We start from the raw sequence: 21,773 nt of genomic DNA on the forward strand, positions 1-21,773 counted from the left end.
TTTGGCTCCCTTCTTTGGCTCCCTCTCCCTTGAAGGGTGGCTTTGAAACACATGAAGCATTTTATAGCAAAGTTTGAAGGTAGGAAGTCTCAGGTATTTGTTCTGATTCCTTTTCTTGTTGGCTGTGTGAACTTGGGCAAGTTACTTAAATTTCCAGAACCTGTTTTCTCATCTTCAAATCGGATATAATTGATAATTGGTAATAGATACTATTGATATAAAAACCTACCCTGCAGAATTAATGTGAGGTCACGTGTATGAGCTATGTGACACGGAAGCTGATTAATAGCCGTTCATTGTAGGCAGTCATCCTTTCCCTTCTTCTGTGTGTGCTCCTGTCTCACTACTGGAAGGTTAAGATCTTCCATAAGAACCCAGCAGGGTCACTTGAAAACTTCCCATGTGATAATGGGTTGATGTGTTCATGATTTCCTTCATAAGAGCTCCTAAGAGTAGTTTTTTGTTCTTACTATTAAGTGATTATTTGAAAGTTAAAACTTAACATTGCAGTTATTTTAATTTTTTGACCAGTTCTCCCAAATCAGTGAGTTAAAGATTCTGCTTTACAAATAAGTATGCCAAAGATGTTTTCTTTTTGTTGGTAAGGTGGCATTGCTGAGAATCTAGCAGAGAAGTTGATTGGTGTTCTCTTTGAGGTTTGGTTACTAGCATGTACGCGGTGCTTCCCAACACCTCCTTACTGGAAAACAGCCAAGGAGATGGTGGCTAACTGGAGGCACCACCCAGCAGTGGTGGAGCAGTGGAGCAAGGTCATCTGTGCGCTCACTTCAAGGTAAGTTACCGTCATCAACTTGTCTTCTTTCATCCGTCTGGCCATAGGCAGCCTTCCCCTAATTCTGTGTCTTTCTAGAGTACATGGTAAAAGCCTCTATTCTGTGTCTCTTATTATTATACTTTAGTTAATAGAATCAATCAGTTTTTAAAAATAGATGTAGCAGTGGGCATTGTGCCTATCTAATCTAAAACCTTTTAGATTGAGAAAGTATGTTGGAGAGGCAGATGAATTCTGAGCCCTACTATTCCCACCCCCAAAATCCCACTCTAATTATTAAAATGTTTAGAAAGAAAGTGAAAGTGAAGTCACTCAGTTGTGTCTGACTCTTTGTGACCCCATGTGCTGTAGCCTACCAGGTTCCTCTGTCCGTGGGATTTTCCAGTCAAGAATACTGGAGTGGGCTGCCATTTCCTTCTCCAGGGGATCTTCCTGACCCTGGGATTGAATCCAGGTCTCCTGCATTGTAGGCAGACGCTTTACAGCCTGAGCTACCAGGGAAGTCCAAAATGTTTAAGATCTTCATTAAAAAAAAATGAACCAAAGAAAGTTATAACAGAAAGAGTTAAGTTCACCAGAAATCTTATTATACATAATTTTACAGAAATAGGACCATACCATAATGTTCTCGTATGTAACCAAAGTAGGCAGTTTTTTATAATAATTATTTTGTTTTTTGGTTTCTTTTTTTAGCCATTTATATATAATATCACTATTCTGTGAGTAAACCGTTAGGCTTCATTTTTTTCAGACTTTTTTTTTTCATTTCTTGTAATATATAACTCTTTAAAAGCTGAGCATTCTTTTTTAAACATGATCACAATACCATTATCACACATGAACAAAATGTTAACAGTTTTCTAATATTGTTTAGCTTTTGAGTGTTCAGATGTCCCTGAATGTCTCAACTTTTTGAAATAGTTGATTCCATTGAATCAGAACACAGACAAGGTTTGGACATTATATTTAGTTGACATATTTCTTAAGCCTATTTTAAACTGTAGGTTCCTGCTCTCTCATTTTTATTTCCTTGCAGGTTTTTTTTTGTTGAATTGGGTTGTTTTGTCTTATTGAATGCTTCACATTCTTGATTTTTCTGATTATGTCCTAGTTGTTAATTAATATGTTCCTCTGTCCCTTATATTTCCTGTCAGCTGGTAGTTAATCTGACAGGAGACTGGAGACTTAATCTGATTTAGACTTAATGGGAGAGTTAGTGGTGGAGGTGGGAACAGATAATTTATAGGTGGTATTACGTATCAGATGGTACATTGGTCTTTTTATGAGTTAATATATATATCTTTATCACTCATTTAAGATGAATTTTTGTTTGTTTATTCTGGTATGTCTTTGTGAATGTCACTATTATGAATCTATTTTTAAATAATACATCCTTTTATCTTGATTATAAAAGTACAATACATGCTTATTATGGAAAATTAGGAAGACATAAGGGGAAATATCCATCACTTACAAATAACCGATCTTTGAATATATTTTCTTCTGCTGCTGCTGTTGCTAAGTCGCTTCAGTCGTGTCTGACTCTGTGCAACCCCATAGACGGCAGCCCACCAGGCTCCGCCGTCCCTGGGATTCTCTAGGCAAGATCATGGAGTGGGTTGCCATTTCCTTCTCCAATGCATGAAACTGAAAAGTGAAAGTGAAGTCGCTCAGTCGTGTCCGACCCTCAGCGACCCCATGGACTGCAGCCCACCAGGCTCCTCTGTCCATGGGGTTTTCCAGGCAAGAGTACTGGAGTGGGGTGCCATCGCCTTCTCCGATATTTTCTTCCATCTTATCTTTTTTAAAAAATCAATTCGAGATTATTCTTTATAGTGTTACCTGCTTTTTTTAACTTGATGTCTGATTCTTGTCCCAGTAATTACATGTACCTTTTTTCTTCTTATGTAGATCTCAAGATCCTATTTTAAATGGCCTTATAGTTTTTCATTATATAAATGGAATTATAATTCATTTAATAGTTTCTCTGCTGTTTTGATATTTAAATTGTTCTCTTTGTTTTCCTTTTAAAAACTATTGTTGGGAATTCCCTGTGGTTAGGACTTGGCACCCTCACTGTTAAGGGTCTGGGTTCAGTCCCTGGTCAGGGAATTAAGATCCCATGAGTCGCTCAGTGGGGCAGAAACAAAACAAAAAAAGCTAAATAAGGATATAAAAGTAAAAAAGAAAAAATATTGTTGATTTGCGAGTACTTTACACTTAGTCTTTGTATGTATTCTGGTTATTTTATTAAGATATTTTTAGATTAGCTATAGTAGATCATAATCTATTCTAAGTATAATAGATTAATAATTGAGTCAAAGGGCTTTGAACAGTTTTAATACATTTGGAATGTTAGTATTTAGTTAAGTAACTGAATGGTCAAATTCAATTTATGGGACACATACCATAAATTCTAAACTTCATGTAAAGTTATGTTGCAGTTGTTATGGATAAATTATAATAAATTAGTTGTGTTGAGGGCATTTGTAGTATGATGAATCTTTTAAAAAATTTATCGTTTATATTATATGACTATATAATCAACATAAGCATAATTGTGCATGATTATATGATTTATTTATTTGTTATTTGCAGTTATAAATTAAAATTTTAAACAATTTGTAATTTTATAAAATTATATATAATTTGTAATTTATGTTATAGTATACATTGTAAATGGAGAAGGCAATGGCAACCCACTCCAGTCCTCTTGCCTGGAAAATCCCATGGACGGAGGAGCCTGGTAGGCTGCAGTCCATGGGGTTGCGAAGAGTCGGACACTACTGAGAGATTTCACTTTCGCTTTTCACTTTCATGCATTGGAGAAGGAAATGGCAACCCACTCCAGTGTTTTTGCCTGGAGAATCCCAGGGACGGGGGGAGCCTGGTGGGCTGCCGTCTATGGGATCGCACAGAGTCGGACATTGACTGAAGCGACTTAGCAGCAGCAGCAGCATACATTATAAAATTATATTCTGTATAAGTGTTATATACAGTGTTGTGTATTACATACAATGTTATATATAATAAGATGTATTAAAATTTATAATATGAGAAGCAATATTTAATTTATAAATCACTTGTCATTTTATAATATCATATAAGTAAATAACAAATTTATAATATAATCATATAACTATATGAGCTAAATTATAAATGATACTAATTTTTTAAAGAAATAAATACTTTAAAATAATTTTTACAAAACTGAAAGTCCTCTTCCAGTTTATTTTATAAAAAGGTTTTCATTTATTTTATTCACTTCAGTGGGGTATAATACAAGTTTCATCTATTTTCTCCTATCATATTTCTCCTACTATATTTTAATGCTTGAATGTATCTTCAGTTCTGTTAAAAATGAACTTGGTGATGTGATTTTTTTTGTTTTAATTTTCTAGATTGCTACGCTTTACATATGGTCCTTCATTTCCTCCATTTAAAGTTCCTGATGAAGATGCCAGTCTGATCCCTCCTGAAATGGATAATGAGTGTGTTGCACAGACGTGGTTTCGCTTTTTACATATGTTAAGGTACCCTTGTTGTTGTATTTCATGTGTCCTTACCCAGTAAATGTCTTAGGCAGGAACCATACTATAACTCCTTGTTGGAGTTCACAGTGTGGCTGCTAAGCCCAGGGGTCAGATAGAGCCAAATTGGACAGTACACTCATCTGTGTCACATGCCCCTTCCATCCTGGCAGGGTCAGGCTCTCCTCAGCTGCTCTTGGGCCACACTCTTTAGGGGCTCTTCCCTGCGGTAGGTGCAGTATTTGTTCTCTTGCCTGTTGCTGCCGCCTGGGTGACAGTCTGTCTTCCAGGATTTTGTCACATTCTGTGGGGCCTGAAGACTATCTTGTTCCTCTCTGTGACCGGCAGTGACTGGTCAGTCTTATTCTCAAGGCCTCTCCTCTGGTAGCCTTGTTTAAAATTCCACTAAGGGAACAGCATAAAATTTCACAGAGGGACAGATTGTTAAAAGTAATAATACTTCATGCTCTTTCTTTCTTTATGATATTGTTTTCAATTCAGTTTCATTGCTTCCTGCCTTTCTGTCTTCTAGCCCCATCCTTGTGCTCTGTGGAACTTTAATTCTGTTGTGTACAGTCTTGATTCATAAACTTTTTCCTTGCATCTTTTCTTTCTGGTTTGATGAGCCTCATTTTTCTGTTTGTATATTAGTGATTCTGAATTACTCTGTATGACTTGTTTATAAATTAGGGATCTTAACTATTTTCTGTCATTTTATTTTTCAGTTTGTAGTTTGTTTTTCATCTTTCAGTGATTTTAGTTTATTTTTTTACATCTACCTTTTTCTGTGACCATTTTATATTTCCTTTAAGATTAGAAAGTCTTCTGTGTACTTTGATCCGGTATATGCTCACCTATACTCACTCACTGGAGAAGGCAATGGCACCCCACTCCAGTGCTCTTGCCTAGAAAATCCCATGGACAGAGGAGCCTGGTAGGCTGCAGTCCATGGGGTCGCGAAGAGTCGGACTCGACTGAGCAACTTCACTTTCACTTTATGCACTGGAGAAGGAAATGGCAACCCACTCCAGTGTTCTTGCCTGGAGAATCCTAGGGACGGGGGAGCCTGGTGGGCTGCCGTCTGTGGGGTCGCACAGAATCGGACACGACTGAAGCGACTTAGCAGCAGCAGCAGCAGCAGCCTCACTCACTGCTTCTGACTTTGTGTCCTTTGTGCCATTAAGTTCCTTTATATGTATGGGTTTTGTCTTTGGGTTGCATATTATTCCATTGATCTTTCCATTCATTCTTTTTTTTTATTATATACTTTAAAAAATTTTTAAATTTATTTATGGCAAAACCATTCATTCTTATAGGAGAGTCACACTTAATTACTTTAACCTTCTATAGTTATTGGTATTTGGTAGAACTAACGACTTTTTCCCTTTTTCCATGTCTTAGAATATTTTTAAGAATCCCTCTTGCCTGTTTAACATTTTAGATGAATTTTATAATCCATTTGACATGCTATAAAGCACATGTGAAGAGAAGAAACTCACAAAACCTGTTGGGGTTTGGAGTATATATTAGGGTAAGGAACATGTCCTGCTTTAGCAGATGAACCTGGAAATCTTAGTGGCTTAGTACAGTATGTTTCATAAAAGCCTTGTGTAAGAAACAGCTTTGCTTAGGTAGTTATTCAGGGCCTCAGGCTGGCAAAGCCTCCGCCATCTTCAACATGTGGCTTTATTAGAGCATTAACTTTGTAGGCAGAAGCCTCTGTATCTGGCTAAAAGATGGAAAAGAGAAAGCAAGGAAAATTATGTGGAAAGTTTTTATGGACCAGTTCCTAAATTGATGTGAATCACTGCTACCCATATTCCTTTGGCTGGAACTCACATATGCCACATTAAATTACAAGAGAACATAGAAGGAAAAGAGAAATTATCAAACAGCTAAGCAATTCTCATCTCTGCCAAAGATGAGAATTGTATTAGCTTGTATTTATATTTAGGAGCAGCTGACATCTTAATATATTGTGGTTGCCTTTCAAGACTAGGTATTTTTCTTTTTAAGAATCTTAAATATCTTGTGGAAGTGTTTTGTACATCTGCATAATTTTTTGTGTGTGTATGATTATTCCTATGTATTTATTGCTGATGTTGTGAAAGGCCAACTTTTTTTCCTATTGTTAAATCTTACAAGTGGCTGTTGCTGCTGTAAAGAAAATGTTTTACCTATTTTACTTTTGTATATTATATTTGGGGTTTTAAAATGCTGTATTTCACTGATTCTTTTTAGATTTCTAGATATAATGGACACATATATTTGCACATATCTGCAAATAAAAAATGTCTCCTTTCTAGTAATTTATACTTGAGTCTGTGGTAATTCATTAAAAGTGTTTTGGTTGCAGTAAGACCTGTATATAAGTTTGTGTTCTACTGCTTTTTCCTTTGTGAGCTTGAGCAAGCAATTTAGTCTCTCTGAGTCTCAGTCTCTTTTTAATCTATAAAATGGGGATAAAAAATAGTGTCCATCTTGTTATAAGAATTGAAGAAAATGTAAAACAGTGCATCTAGTATGTGGTAGGTGCTTGAAAAGTTGCCATTTTTGTTACAGTTCAGTTCAATTGCCATGTCCTGTCCTACTCGCTGGGATCCCATGAACCGTAGCACGCCAGCCCTCCCTGTCCATCACCAACTCCCAGAGTCCACCCAAACCCATGTCCATCGAGTCGATGATGCCATCCAACCATCTCATCCTCTGTTGTCCCCTTCTCCTCCTGCCCTCAATCTTTCCCAGCATCAGGGTTTCTTCCAGTGAGTCAGCTCTTCTCATCAGGTGGCCAAAGTATTGGAGTTTCAGCTTCAACATCAGTCCTTCCAATGAACACCCAGGACTGATCTCCTTTAGGATGGACTGGTTGGATCTCCTTGCAGTCCAAGGGACTCTCAAGAGTCTTCTCCAACACCACAGTTCAAAAGCATCAATTCTTCGGGACTCAGCTTTCTTTATAGTCCAACTCTCACATCCATACATGACTACTGGAAAAACCATAGCCTTGACTAGATGGACCTTTGTTGGCAAAGTAATGTCTCTGCTTTTTAATATGCTATCTAGGGTGGTCATAACTTTCCTTCTAAGGAGTAAGCATCTTTTCATTTCACGGCTGCAATCACCATCTGCAGTGATTTTGGAGCCCAGAAAAATAAATTCAACCACTGTTTCCACTGTTTCCCCATCTATCTGCCATGAAGTGATGGGACCGGATGCCATGATCTTAGTTTTCTGAATGTTGAGCTTCAAGCCAGCTTTTTCACTCTTCTCTTTCACTTTCATCAAGAGGCTTTTTAGTTCTTCTTCACTTTCTGCCATAAGGGTGGTGTCATCTGCATATCTGAGGTTATTGATACTGGTCAGAATTTCTACAACACTGTTGTGTTAAAATGACACTGTTTCGACATCCCTCTTTTCTGATTTTCATTAGAATGCCTCTACTGCATGAAATTTTGAATGGGATATTGGTTGTTAATATTAGATAGTTACTGTTTCTTGTGTTCTTGATTTCATAAGCAATTAAAGAATTTTAAATTTAAAAATACAAATGGGAAATAGTGCTGAATTATTTTCAAGTCATATTTTGGGATCCGTTTAAGCAATTAAATATCTTTTCTTCTTTTATCTATTGATAGGATATTAATTTTTTTCCCCAGTGTTGAATCATCCTGCATCCTTTAAAGATAAATTCTGCTTAATTATGGAATGTTGTTCTTTTAATATTTTCCCAAATTGTCTCTCTTTCTGTTTTTTGACTAATTTATACTTCGGTAACTTTAAAAAACTTAGGAAACTTCCTATCTTTTTCTGTACTCTGTTGTATGAAAGTTATATATTCCTTAAGAATTTGAAATATGCCACCAGTAAAACTCTAGTAGTGGAATCTTCTTTAATGGTAGTTCTTTTTTTTTTAGTGGTCGTTCTTAGATAGTCTTTTCCTTTTCTTCACTATTTATTTCTTTACTTTTGGTTGTGCTGGGTCTTTGTTGCTGCACGGGTTTTTCTCTAATTGCAGTGAGCGGGGGCTACTCTTTGTTGCACTGCATGGGCCTCTAATTGGGATGCCTTCTCTTGTGGGGCCCAGGCTCCAGGGCATGTGGGCTTCAGTAGTTTTCAGCGAGTGGGCTGAGTTGTGACTCCTGGGCTTTAGAGCACAGGCTCAATAGTTGTGGTGTGTGGGCCTAGCTGTTCCATGGTATGTAGGATCTTCCTAGACCAAGGATCGAACCTGTGTTTCCTGCATTCACAGGTAGATTCTTTACCACTCAGCCACCAGGGAAGCTCCTACTCCTTCACTATTAATTGATCTCTTCATACTCTATCCTTCTTCTTGAGCTGAAAGAGTGTTTTAGTTGCTTTTTTTTTTTTTGGATATACAGGATAGGAATTTGAACAAATGCTGGTGGAAAAGAGGGGTTATTGTGTAATGATAGGTCTTACTGGGCGTCGGGAAGCGGTGAACATTCGGTACTCGTGATTGGAGGGATCTGGGCAGCCTTGGGATAGGCTGCTCTATCATCTGTCTCTCTTGGCTGTTTTGATCTTCTTGTGCATATATGCACTGCTCTCTTTCTCTGGCCCTGAGGCACATGGGACCTTAGTTCCCCAACCAGGGATTAAACCTGCGTTCCCTGCCCTAGAAGGCAGATTCTTAACCACTACACTGCCAGGGAAGTCCTTAGAGGCTTCTTTTCTCCTCCACCCCACAGAGTGAACTACAGTTCTGTGGATACAGTATACTAATACTAGAAGCCCTTTTCCATACAGGCACACACATTCTTTTGTCCTCACTTTCATTTACTTGAAATTAAGATTCTAACTAGATGGAAAAAGGTTTCAAAGGCCCAGGTCCTCTATAAACCACGGATTTATATTTCTCAGCCTAATTCTTTTGATCTTGTAGCCAGTGGAAGTTCTTTCCAAGTGGCTGGCTATGTGTTAACTAACATTATTACTTTGAGTTGGAAAGGCTGTTTAATGGACGCTTAGGCAGACGGTTTTGAGTGAAAACATAAATCTGTTTTTCAGTAGAAATACTCAAGCCCAAATATGTTGTTTTAAATATATCAAAATGTATGACTTGAGTGCATGCACAAGAATGTAAGCACTAATCCCGATTTTCACATAGTTTTTTAAAACTTGGAAATATTAATACTAAAGTAAAATTTTCTCCTTGGGGTTCTTGTACATTTATTTATAATTTTACCATTCTGTTGCTTAATTCCAAACATATAACAATATATCCATATATACTTTTAAAAAATTAAAAATTTCTAGTCTTATTTTGGTTCTCATTCTCTGAATAGGCAAATGAAGTTTATGTAAGCACACTGCAGGTCTTCTGTAGAGTTGATGTTTGCTTCTCTAGCCTATTAAACACAGATTCATCTCCTCTCTTAATCAAATAGGTACACACAGCCCTGTTCTTAAAATTATATTGTGTGTATTTTATTGCTAAAGAAATTTCTAAATGTATAATTAATTCTTGCTCTCTCTTTTGATAGTAATCCCGTGGATTTGAGTAACCCAGCCATTATAAGCTCTACTCCCAAATTTCAGGAACAGTTCTTAAATGTGAGCGGAATGCCACAAGAATTGAATCAGTATCCCTGCCTTAAACATCTGCCTCAAATATTTTTTCGTGCCATGCGTGGAATCAGCTGTCTGGTGGATGCATTCTTAGGTGAATTTTGTATATGTTGCTGGATGTTTGAAGATAACTCTAGAGTCTGGTTTTAGAGACTATTAGGGGACAGCCCAAAGAAAAAGATGAAGAGATTTGATTGCCAAGTAGTAAACTAGGAAAAATTATTTGCAACTAATGTAATAGCCTGAGTGTTTTTGTTATTATTATATAAATGCTGAATAGATCAGACGATGCAAAGAGAAAAGAATAAGACCCAGTAGGTAAGTGGACAAAGGCTATGAATAAATGATTTGCAAGAGAGAGACGTGTCATTTCACTAATAATCCTAGAAAATACAGATTAAAATGTGTTAGGTATCATTCTTATATGAATCATTAGGAAGCAAATTATACTTTTTGTGAAACGTTGTTTTAAACTGTTTTTCACATGAAAAGTCAGAATTTTTTTAACCTGTTAAAGAGCAGTGATATTTAATGTACTCAGATGCTCAAGTGTGTCCAACTGTTTGTGATCCCATGGACTGTAACCTGCCAAGCTTTTCCATCCATGGAATTCTCCTGGCAAGAATAGTGGAGTGGGTTGCCATTTCCTCCTCCAGGGGATCTTACTGACACAGGAATTGAACCCACATCACTTAACATCTCCTGCATTGGCACGCAGATTCTAGTGCCACCTGAGAAGCCCTTGATTACATACCTGTCATTTAGAAAACATTTGTTATGTGTACTTAATATATTACAGAGGTATTACAGAGGTAATACATTAGTTCAGTTAAGTTTGGCTGCCACTTGGTCAAAAATACCAGTGGTTTAAACAGGGTAGCTTATTTTCATACATGGTAAGCCCCAGGCTAAGCTGTATGGGGCTGCTATGGCAGGTCCACCATTCTCAGAAACCCAGGGCACTTCCATCTTCTGGCTCTTCATCCTTTGTGCACATTCTCATGGGCCATGATGGTTGAAAGAGTTCCAGCCATCCTCTTAGTAACTAGGAAGGAAGAAGCATCTACCTTTGATTGGTCCTTAAAAGGACACTTAAAAGGAGATTTTTGGAGAAGACTCACCTAGTAATCACCCACTTCTCTATGGTCAGAACATGGCCACATCTGGCCATAAGCGAGCCTTTGGAATGTAGTTGTTTATTCTGGGTAGCCACGTCCAGCTAAGTTTTGTGTTCTGTAACTCAGGAAGAAAGGATGGTTGGCAATTGGGAGGCAGCTTGTAGTCTCTGCTATACTAGTCGGTCCTGAGCCTTCACCAGTGTTGCTTGAGGAAGATGTGCTGACCACATATTTTGAACAAGAAGAATAACTCTTTTTGTCTTTCTTTAAAGGCATTTCTAGACCCCGATCAGACAGTGCTCCTCCAACACCCGTGAACAGATTGAGTATGCCTCAGAGCACTGCTGTCAATACCACCCCACCACATAACCGGAGGCACCGGGCTGTTACTGTGAATAAGGCCACCATGAAGACAAGCACAGTAAGTTTTCATCACCATTATTATACCTTATAAAATTGGCTGTTTAATCAGCCATCCTTTTAAAAAGTCCTGCTATTTTTGCAAACTTCTTGTGACTGTGGCTATATTTTTTTGTTCTTCTAACAGGTTAGTACTGCTCACACCTCAAAAGTTCAGCATCAGACATCCTCCACCTCTCCTCTGTCAAGTCCAAATCAGACTAGTTCAGAACCCCGGCCACTGCCTGCCCCCCGGAGACCAAAGGTTAACAGCATCTTGAATCTCTTTGGATCATGGTTATTTGATGCAGCATTTGTTCACTGTAAACTTCATAATGGGATAAACAGAGACAGCAGCATGACTGGTAAATATTGCTCAAGAAATACGTTGTCATTTTTTTCTTTCCTTTTTTTTCTTTTTAACCTTTCCTACCTGCAAGATTAATATGTATCTTAAAAAGCTCTCTGTCTCTGACCAAGCAGTGTCTTGTGCTTAACCCCTTCCAGCTGAACTAATTTTGAACGTTTTCCTACGTGTCCTTTTCATGTTTATTCTACGAGGTTTGGCTTTTGTCTGGTTTTATTAGATACATTTCAGGCTAGCCACTTTTTGTTCAATCAGATTCCTTTCAGTAGGTGACCTGGAAGTTCCCTTCATGTCAGCCAGGATAATACTATTGATATAAAGAATTAAACATGATTGACCGGAAACTTATTCACAAGAAGTGTTTTCTTAGATTTTGACAGCCATTCACTCATTACTGCATATAAATCAAATTTCTGCTTCACAGAAGACTATCCTTTTAGGTTTTAGTCTAGAAAAGTTTATTTCAAGGGCACATTTTAAAAAAATATCATTTGCTTTGTAAGTAAATAAGACTAATAAAGAATTAATAACTCAACCTTGATATCTCAGAAATGAAACTCTTATCTAAATCTGATCTATGTCATCTTACCATTATAGTTGTAAGTAGTGGCATTAGGGTGCAGGATGGGAGGGCGGGGTCCTATAGAATATACTGAATATTTATGACTGTATGAATAGAGCTGAATAATAATAATGGCTAACATTTATTGAGTTGTGGTTACTTTGTACCAAGCACTGTGCTTTATGCATTAATTCTGCTCTATGTAATAATATAATTAATATTGGTTGATTGGTAAGAGAAGCACTTTTCCCCTGGGGTTGGAAATAACTTGAGTTAAAAGGATGCCTAATTGTATTAGATTATGCATCTTCCCTGGTGGCTCAGACAGTAAAGAATATGCCTGCAATGCAGGAGACCCAGGTTCTGTCTCTGAGTTGGGAAGATCCCCTGGAGAACGGAATGGTAACCCACTCCAGTATTCTTGCCTGGAGAATTCCATGGAGAAAAGAGCCTGGTGGGCTACAGTCCATGGTGTCACAAAGAGTCAGACACAACTGAGCAACTACCACACACAATGCATCTCTGGGGAGAGTGTTGATTTCAAGGATAAAACTAATAAAATAGCCATAAAAGTTTCTTGCTTTCTCTCAGAAATAAATTCTTTTCTTTTATATATCATCTCAGAACTAAGGGTCTATGTCTGTTAGCATTATACACATGTAATTATTCTGGATGTTCTTATAAATCTTTAAATAATTTATAAGAGAAGTGGATATAAAGACATTTTCAGGAATATAATTTGAGGTTGCATGATTGAGTTTAGGGATTCCTTGATTGTTTTGTTCAAATTCAGATACCTTTTATTCTACCATTTCATATTTTATTTACAAGTTTGACTTATGGATAAGTAAATGTATTTATTTGATGACTAAATGAAAACACTTAAAAAACTTTCTGGCTTCTATTTTCTTATTTCATGTGCCTTATATTTTGAATTTTATGACCCATGTTTATGTTTATTGTATTATATTTTCTAGATTGAGTTAGTCATATATTTATTTTCACTAAGATATAATTCTTTTACAGTGTAACTTTTGGGTATCAAGCTGTTGACACTAAAATCCCTGAATCCAGAGTGGTTCAACCTGCTGCTTCCTTGGGGGGCTTGCTTAAAGGGAACTTACAAATCTTCCCACTCTATAGGGAGTTTTTAACAGCTTTGCTCATCCTCTCGTGCCAAAAGATAGAAACTAAAATTCACATCGTATGTGGGCAACTAATTCTTATTTTCAACTCTTAACCATTTTCCTTGGTGGAGAAAGGATAGCAGCTCTTCTTCCCCGACCTTGTGTTCAGAGATGAGAAAATCTGTTGTATTACTCAGGAGATAGGAGGTGTCCAGACAGTTGAATGGGTTAGAGTCCTTTTGGGTCCTGCTTTTGAGGATTTGGGGGTGGTGGAAAGTTGGAGAATACTAACTCTATTAGTCTGTTTTCTAAGTACTGGCTGCCATCAAGGAATTCTGCCATGTAGTTCACCTCTAACTTAAAATGTTTGCTTCTATGAACTAGTTAGCTTTAGATATACATGACAGTACACGGTGCTTTGTAAATGTAACATTGAGCTGGGAAGGGTTAATGAACTAAAATTTTAATGCACGTTATGGGCAGTTCAGAACCTCAATTCTTTGTAGTTATGTAATTTTCTTCGTTCATTGTTTTGCATGATACAAAAATCATAATTTTGGATCTGAATGCACAGTTTCCTGTTTTTGAACTAGCTTGTTGTATCATAAAGCTTTTAACCTAACTTTTAAAAAGCTAAAAAGCTTCTAAACTTATTGTAAAATTTCACCATCTTTAAAGTATTTTATAATTACTGCTGTCCTTTGATTTGTTTCCATTTATTTCTATTATCTTGCAGCATCTTTTATCCAAATTCTTCTTTCTTATAAATCTTGTAAGTAGGAACCAGAAGCTTCTCCTTAATTGCAGTCATGTTTTTATTTTTTTCATAATTCCATTAAAATTTTTGATTGTCATTGTCTCTTGTAGTTTTTGCACTTGGGAAGAAAAATACTTTTCTGTGTTTTGAATGGGGAAGATTGTTGGCAAAAGCAAATTAATCTGCCTGAATCAGTCCCATTATTTTGTACACTAGTCTGGTCATGTCATGAATTCCAGGATTTTGCACTAACTGTGTTTTGGCTTTTTTTTTTTTTTTTAATTTAAAGCTTAAGCTTATTTTTTTACAGATTTAGTGTTTGATTTGTATGCATTCTGCATGTAGTGTTTTTCAAATGTATTATTGCTGGATACCTTATTCAGGACTAAAAATGGCTCATGGGAAGTTGCATAAAGATTTGTGCTTGACTCTGCATCCTGTTAAATCTATTACTATAAAATAAACATTTCATGTAGAGTGATAAAAGATTTCAGAGTGACTTACACTACACAATGAAATCTTTTCCTAAAAACGCGAGCAACTTTCGAAGGGCTTCTGTTTCAGTGACAACAAATGACCATGATAATCTTTCTTACCCAATCCAATTTTCTGATTTATCAACCTCAAGTTAGCTGCTGTCTGTGGTTGTTAAAATTCATTCTCATTTTGCTTGGTTGAGCAATTCTTTGGTGTGTGCTTTGGAGTTGGGTGGGTGGTGGGAACGCTCTCTCTTCCTCCCTACCCATTCTGTCCTTACCTTGTCCTCTCCCTGAAGTATACACCCTGGCATGGGATGACCCATTCAGTTATGATGTCTGTCTGGGGTAATGTGTAAATTGCAGCACCTATTTTTTTTTATTGTTTAAGCATCACTTTTATCAGGAGAGGAAAAAACAGAATAAGTAATAGAAAAGCCAAATTCTGTGTTATATATCTGTATGTGTGTGAATACAGATATATATAAATGTACTCTGCTAATCAAAAATTCAGTTGAAAAATGCTTCTTGTTGAATCTGTTAACTGACAGTACCACTATAAACTAATTGTTACTCCTTTTCAAAGAAGATTTCAGAGAGCCCTTTAAAAAAAAATTAAGACCTAGTTGCCAAACAAAAGCATTATTGGATTCTATTCAAGTAGCTATTTAATGACACCAACATTTGATCTTTGTGTCCAGGGTCCCATGAGCCTTTTTGCATATCAACAAATATAATAAAACCCTCCTTTTTTCTCCCCAGCCATTACAACACAAGCTAGCATGGAGTTTCGACGGAAAGGGTCACAAATGTCCACAGACACCATGGTTTCCAATCCTATGTTTGATGCAAGTGAATTTCCCGATAACTATGAAGCAGGAAGAGCTGAGGCTTGTGGGACACTGTGTAGGATTTTTTGTAGCAAGAAGACTGGAGAAGAGATTCTGCCAGCTTATTTATCCAGGTCTTAGAATTTTTTTGTTTATTTTTCCATTTGTATAGTTGTGATAGTGAAAGTCTATTGTAGCATGGCTTGGTAGGCTGAATTGATAAGTAAATGTTGGTTTTAAATACCTGCAAATGCATGTAAGTAATTGAAAGTTTTGCTTGAATTCCTTTTTACCTACCGTACTAGATTTTATGAGGACCCCCAATACATCTCTTTTATTTTAGAAGTATTTATTCTAACTTGTTGACATTTAATAATTATAGAGAGATTTGGAAGGGCCACACTCAATTTTTGATACATGTTTTTTGGCCACAGTATTAGACACTATAGATGATCCAAAAATGTTAGCTGTCAATCCTGCCTCTAAGGAGCTAATTTTCTCAAGCAGAGCCATGTACACAGTAATACCAATCCAGCAGCAATAGGAAGTTGGCAGGAGAGAGACACAGATAAAGTGCTATAGGAATTCAGAGGAACAGCAGCATACCCTTGCTCCAGAGGTTCAGGAAAGAGTACAGAGAGTTGGATGATTGTGCTGGACTTACTAGATGGCTAGTTACTTAGACTAGCAAGTGTTAGCAAGTTGAATGGGGTCATTCTATCCAAATCTGTGCCTTCAGCCAGTCTTTTTGAATGTCTCTGCCATCCATTCAGTTGCTTATGCCAGAAACTTGCTGTCATTTTAGGCCTCTCTTCTCTCCCTCTGTATCTTTAGGTGGTCAGCCGACTCTTGCCTTTCTTCTACTTAACCCTCTTTCTAATCTCTCCACTCTGTCCCCACCATGACACTTCAGGTGTCACTTTTTCCCTAAATTAACTGGTAATGGCCTCCTATTTTTCTTGACTCTCTTTTGCCCTCCTCAGCTGATCTTTCACACAGCTGCTGATGTGATGTTAGAAAGAACATTCAGGTGTCTGTGTACATACTAGATTCTCAGGAGAGAAGATTAAACTGACTCAGAAAAAGTAGAGAATATAGGTAGAAACAGAATGGTACATGCAGGGAACTAATCAGGAGTTAATAATAATAAGCTGTTGACTTTAATGGAAACCCCTCTTAATGTGACTTAAGCAAAAGTTTGAGAAACTCGTGCTATTTAATATGTCTAAGATCAGGACATGCAGCAGGGTCTCACAAAGGGCAGGAACCAGGGGTTAGAAAGTATTCAGGGACCAAAACACCTTTCTTCCTTTCTGTTTCTCTGTCGTCATGGTCTTCTAGAACTGCCTCATTCTTCTGTTATCTGCATATCAATTTCTTACATTGTAGTGTGCTTCTAAGTTCCAAATTTCCATGGCCTTTGCCTTAGTGACACAAAGGCCAATTATTATTCTGATTCCCAATTTCAGATTCCTGGGAAAGAGGATCTGATTAATCAGCTGTCTGCCTCTAATCTGATCAGCTACAGCTGTGAAGGTGGTTCATACTGCATACAGGCACCCCTTGTGGGGGCACATTTCTTAGGAGGGAGACTGTGGGTTGGGGTGGTACTCCATACGGTGTCAGTAGCAGTAAGGGAGAAGGCTGTGACCATGAGCCTTCCATCTGGCCCATAAGATCGGATGGGTGGTAGTGTGATCAACCAAAGAACAGATGCGTGAGGGGGCGGAGGATGGGCTTAGTGTTGAAGCTGTTGAATTTGAGGTGCCTGTGGGTTATTTATCAACAGATATTTATAAAGTTCCTACTTTGTGCCAGACACGGTGCACAGGGAGTTCTAGAGTCAGACACATGCTGTCCTCAGGTCTCCAGTGTGCTTTTGGCTAATGGATATGGAGCTAGAGACTAATTCGACTATGTTTGCTGGCTTGTGTATTATTTAACCAGACTAACAGCTTAGAGAACCAAGGTTGTCAGCCTGGGGAACACTAGTATTATGAGGCATGTGGAATAAGATTTGTTAAGGGAACTAGCCATAGACATCAGAGAAGAATAAGAGAAGGGAGTGCTCAAAAGGTTGAATGCTTTCAAAAAGCAGAGTAAATTAAGAGTTAGACGTGTCTTTTGGATTCAGCAGTTGAGAGGCCACTGGTTATTTGTTAGAACATGTTTTTAGTTGAGTTCCAGAGAGAGAAGGTAGATTGAAATGCATTGAGCAATAACCAGGAGGTGAGGAGTTTTGTGGAGAAAATGCCTTATGTAGTTGAAGAGTATACCTATATAGTGTCTCTTGAATGATAGAAGTTTGAATGCTTAGTTCTTTGGGGTTAGGGGAGGATGTTGAAAGTAAGGTACACTTTAAGTACATTCCTAAAAGGATTCTTACTCAGGGTGACCTTCATATTGTGCATAAAGGGTCAGATGAGGTTTCTTTCTTTCATCGTGCCCCCCAAATAGTAGGGGAGTGGGAAAAGACACAACACACTTTTTTTTCAGGAATTTTGGAATACTGCAAAATTTTACTGACATGAAATTTAATTTGGTAATTCCTCCAGTTTATTGATAATTACTGCGGCCTTTTGTTTTTAGTTACTTCATTTGCAGGCACCTGTAACTTTGAGTTGCAAAGCTTAATTAACACTGCAAGAAAGTGTAATAAACATGAATCTCTGTTTTTTTTTTTTTTTTTGATTAAGAAATATAACTTGGTTCTTAGTGTATTTGATTCTGAATTGTTCTAACTTTCATTAATGCCTTTTAAAGGATAGAAGTAGAAGATTGGAAATAGAATTTAAGATGACTATGTAGAAAATATTAGTGATTATGAAAACAGTTGACCAGCAGTTTGTTTAAAATTTTTTTCTTGCTTTCCTAGATTTTACATGCTTTTAATTCAAGGTTTGCAGATAAATGATTATGTGTGCCATCCTGTCTTGGCCAGCGTTATTCTAAACTCCCCTCCTTTGTTCTGCTGTGACTTGAAAGGGATTGATGTTGTGGTTCCTTACTTTATTTCAGCTCTTGAAACCATTTTGCCTGACAGGTAAGCTTTCATCCTGTGCTAGTATGTCAGTTGTTGGTTTTGGCCTGGTGTATTTTGGTGCTTCCTGCCCGGTTTCCCAGTTTCTCCTGTCCAGTGGTCTTCGTAATCCAAGGGCTCTCAGGCCACATTAAATGAGAGTTAGAGCATCCAGACCCACCTTTTCCCTGAACTCCTTCAGTTCTGATTTGTCCATGGGTGTGTTGAATCCTTTCTGGCCTGGTCTAGAGCGATAAGAGTAGCCCCAGCCCATAAGTCTTTTGTAGCATAGGCCTGATATTTTAAATTAATCCATCAGATTCTAGTTTAATTTCCTAACAGTTTAACAGTGCGATTCTCTCTCCCAAAAAAACAAATTACAGAATATAAACTCAGTGGAAAGTAGTTTCTGCATTCTCTGTAAAACCAAACCCAGTATTTGTATTGTGAAAAATTAGCGTAATATATATTTGGCAATAGCTAAAAACATACTTGAGTTCAGAAATACTAATAGCTTTGGTTTTTTTTTTTTTTTTGCAGAGAGCTCTCAAAATTCAAAAGCTATGTAAATCCAACAGAACTGAGACGATCTTCCATTAATATCCTGCTTTCTTTGTTGCCCCTCCCACATCACTTTGGCACAGTCAAATCTGAGGTAAGGTTTTATTAAAGTTTTTCGTATTCTGTATGTTTTGTGTGCTAATTCAAGTCAATATATATTTTTAAGATGGAACAGGAACTTTCTTAAAAATTTCAGATAATTTCAGCTGAATCAGCAAAGTTAATTTGTGAAGGTATTCCTTCTGTCACTCAGCCATTCTACTATTTCACGTGGTGAGAGCCTGGTGTGTCTGATCCCCTATGTTGTGTAATAGATTTAGCACGGTGGCTACTATCAGTCAGACTGAAAGCCCTGCTCATTGGACTGATCCTCCCTTTGTCCGCTGTAGCAGTTCCTACAGGACTGTAGTGTGCCGCAGCAGGTGATATTAAATGTTATTTGTTTTTTCCGCAGGTAGTCCTGGAAGGAAAGTTTAGTAATGATGACAGCTCTTCTTATGATAAACCAATAACTTTTTTGTCACTGAAGTTGAGACTTGTGAATATACTAATAGGTGCCTTGCAAACGGAAACGGACCCCAACAACACTCAGATGATACTAGGTTTGTGTTCACATATTTTTTCTGCAAGTGGAAACCCAGATGCTGTTGTTGATCTCAGGCATCTTGAGGCAGGGGGTCAGTGATAGGAACCTAAGCGAAGTACAGCCCTACTTAAATCTTAATCAGAGGCAGAATTGTTTGCTCTTAAACATGAAAAAAATTTGAAGAGGTGAGATGAGGGAAGGAACGCATCAGTTGTCTTGGTAGGTCATGTTGGCTTAGTTTTTTGTGTGTTCTTTGTTTTTCTCTTCTGCCCTTGCCCTTCCTCTCTCCTTGTGTCCCCTTTTTCTCCCCTTTCCTCTCTGCCATCCTTACTTCTACTTCTGCCTTTTCCTCCTGCCCGTTAGTACATGCAAGGCTATTTGGAGTTGGGTGTAATTGTGGAAGTCATGACAGAACCTGCCAAAAGGAGATTAAGGAGTAGCTGTTTCTTCCTCCTCCCTTTTCCCTTATTGTTTCCTATTGGTTTTCTAATCATACTGTTTTGAATGACTGTTCATCATTATGGCCACTTCTATATTTTAAACCCTTATCACCTCTCAACTTGGTTACTGCAGCTGTCTCTTACTGTACTTTTTTGTTTTTTAATCAAATCCAAGGGCGTGGTCCTAGGTACAGGTACTCTGAGGAGAAAGAAGCAAATTGCACAGCTTTTATCCTTGAGCAAGTCTCATTGCAGAGATTGAAACACCTTCACAGAGTACTCAGATAACAGCAGAAGGCAGTGCTGATTGCATGTCATGTTGGATGTCTTTAGTGTTGAGAGAGGATAAACTGAAAGAGCAAGGAAACTTCGTAGGGGAAAGTGGAAATTAAATTGGATCTTAAAGGGCAGGATTTGAATAGGCACCAGTGAGGTTAGGATTTCATTTCAGGAGGGGAAACAGCAAGGCTGGAGAATTTATGGGGACAGTAGTGGTTGGAGTGGGCCCCGTAATTATAGTGTGTTATGCAGCAAGAAGGGAGAATACATAGAAGAGTAAATCCTTCATTTTGGAAAGGAGTTTAATAAACAGAGGTTAAATCTCAATATGAGAGAGCCTCCACGTTGTAGATTTTTAGATTGTTCAAAACACGTATCACTTGAAATCAGATAATTTCTACAGTTGATGGAGTATTTAGTTCTGCTTTATCCTTGTTCTGTGGAAGCTCCCCTTGTATGTTCCAAGGAAGAGTCAGTTGTCACTCTTGCATAGTTTGGCAGAACTATGTCTGTTCTTTCTATCCATAGTGCATGGGCGCACTCCCCCACTGGCATGAGTAGAGTGCAGGGTTCACCATCTTGTTTCTTTACTAGTTTCTAGGGCTATGAGTTCTTGGTGATAAATACATGCAGCTTGCCTTCAGAATATGCAGTGGGCAAGCCCTAAAAGCATTCTTAAAAAGCAGTTGGTCAGAAAGATATAGCTGTGGATTTTCACTTTGTTATTTCATACTGAAAAGATCAGAATCTGGTTTTAAAATGTTCCATAATATTTTTCTTAGTTTATATTACCCTTGAAATTGAGATGTTTACATCTAGTCTTTTACACCAATTTAAAAATTGGTCATGTTTTTATACAAAACAAAGTTTGACGTTCAGATTTATTTTAGAAAAATGTCATTTTAAAATTTGGGGGGCAGATCAGAATTAGGTCATTTTATCTTATGGAATTTCCAGGAATACTCTGCTAAAATCATATTCTTGTCTTTGCTGTTAATTGAGATATTTTGTCCATTTTCATATTCTTGTCATGTATTTAAATGTATTTTTTTTGCTGTTTCAGGGGCAATGTTAAATATTGTTCAAGATTCAGCACTTTTAGAAGCCATTGGTTGCCAAATGGAGATGGTAAGAAGCATACAACATGTAATTAGTCAGAGAATATCAACTTCTGTTTTTATGTAAATTATATTCCAAAATATCTGTCCTTGTGTTCTTAAAGGCATTTGTTTGTAGATTCAGCTCATTGATTCAGCAGGTCCTTTTAGAAATATTATCTGTTTTGAAGTTTCTTACCTTTCGGTGTCTCATCACGTCCCTGAGAGATTCTGCAGGAGAGA

At 37.5% G+C, this 21,773-nt stretch overlaps 1 protein-coding gene across 4 annotated transcripts in view; it reads left to right on the forward strand.

Moving 5' to 3' along the window:
- Positions 1-21,773, forward strand: part of RALGAPB (Ral GTPase activating protein non-catalytic subunit beta) — a 93,403-nt gene that overhangs the window by 30,307 nt on the left and 41,323 nt on the right. For 2 of the 4 annotated variants that reach the window (XM_070381718.1, XM_070381719.1), the window contains exons 5-15: positions 607-793; positions 4,195-4,326; positions 9,828-10,006; positions 11,303-11,451; positions 11,578-11,794; positions 14,222-14,257; positions 15,481-15,682; positions 18,424-18,591; positions 19,108-19,222; positions 19,583-19,730; positions 21,497-21,561. In XM_070381718.1, coding sequence (XP_070237819.1) covers positions 607-793; positions 4,195-4,326; positions 9,828-10,006; positions 11,303-11,451; positions 11,578-11,794; positions 14,222-14,257; positions 15,481-15,682; positions 18,424-18,591; positions 19,108-19,222; positions 19,583-19,730; positions 21,497-21,561 — 1,598 coding nt within the window. The remainder of the gene's footprint in view (positions 1-606; positions 794-4,194; positions 4,327-9,827; positions 10,007-11,302; positions 11,452-11,577; positions 11,795-14,221; positions 14,258-15,480; positions 15,683-18,423; positions 18,592-19,107; positions 19,223-19,582; positions 19,731-21,496; positions 21,562-21,773) is intronic. The other 2 variants (XM_005895987.3, XM_005895988.3) reach the window with 1 other exon arrangement.

Source organism: Bos mutus, chromosome 13 (genome assembly GCF_027580195.1).
Source record: "Bos mutus isolate GX-2022 chromosome 13, NWIPB_WYAK_1.1, whole genome shotgun sequence".
In the NCBI taxonomy this organism is placed as follows: domain Eukaryota; kingdom Metazoa; phylum Chordata; class Mammalia; order Artiodactyla; family Bovidae; genus Bos; species Bos mutus.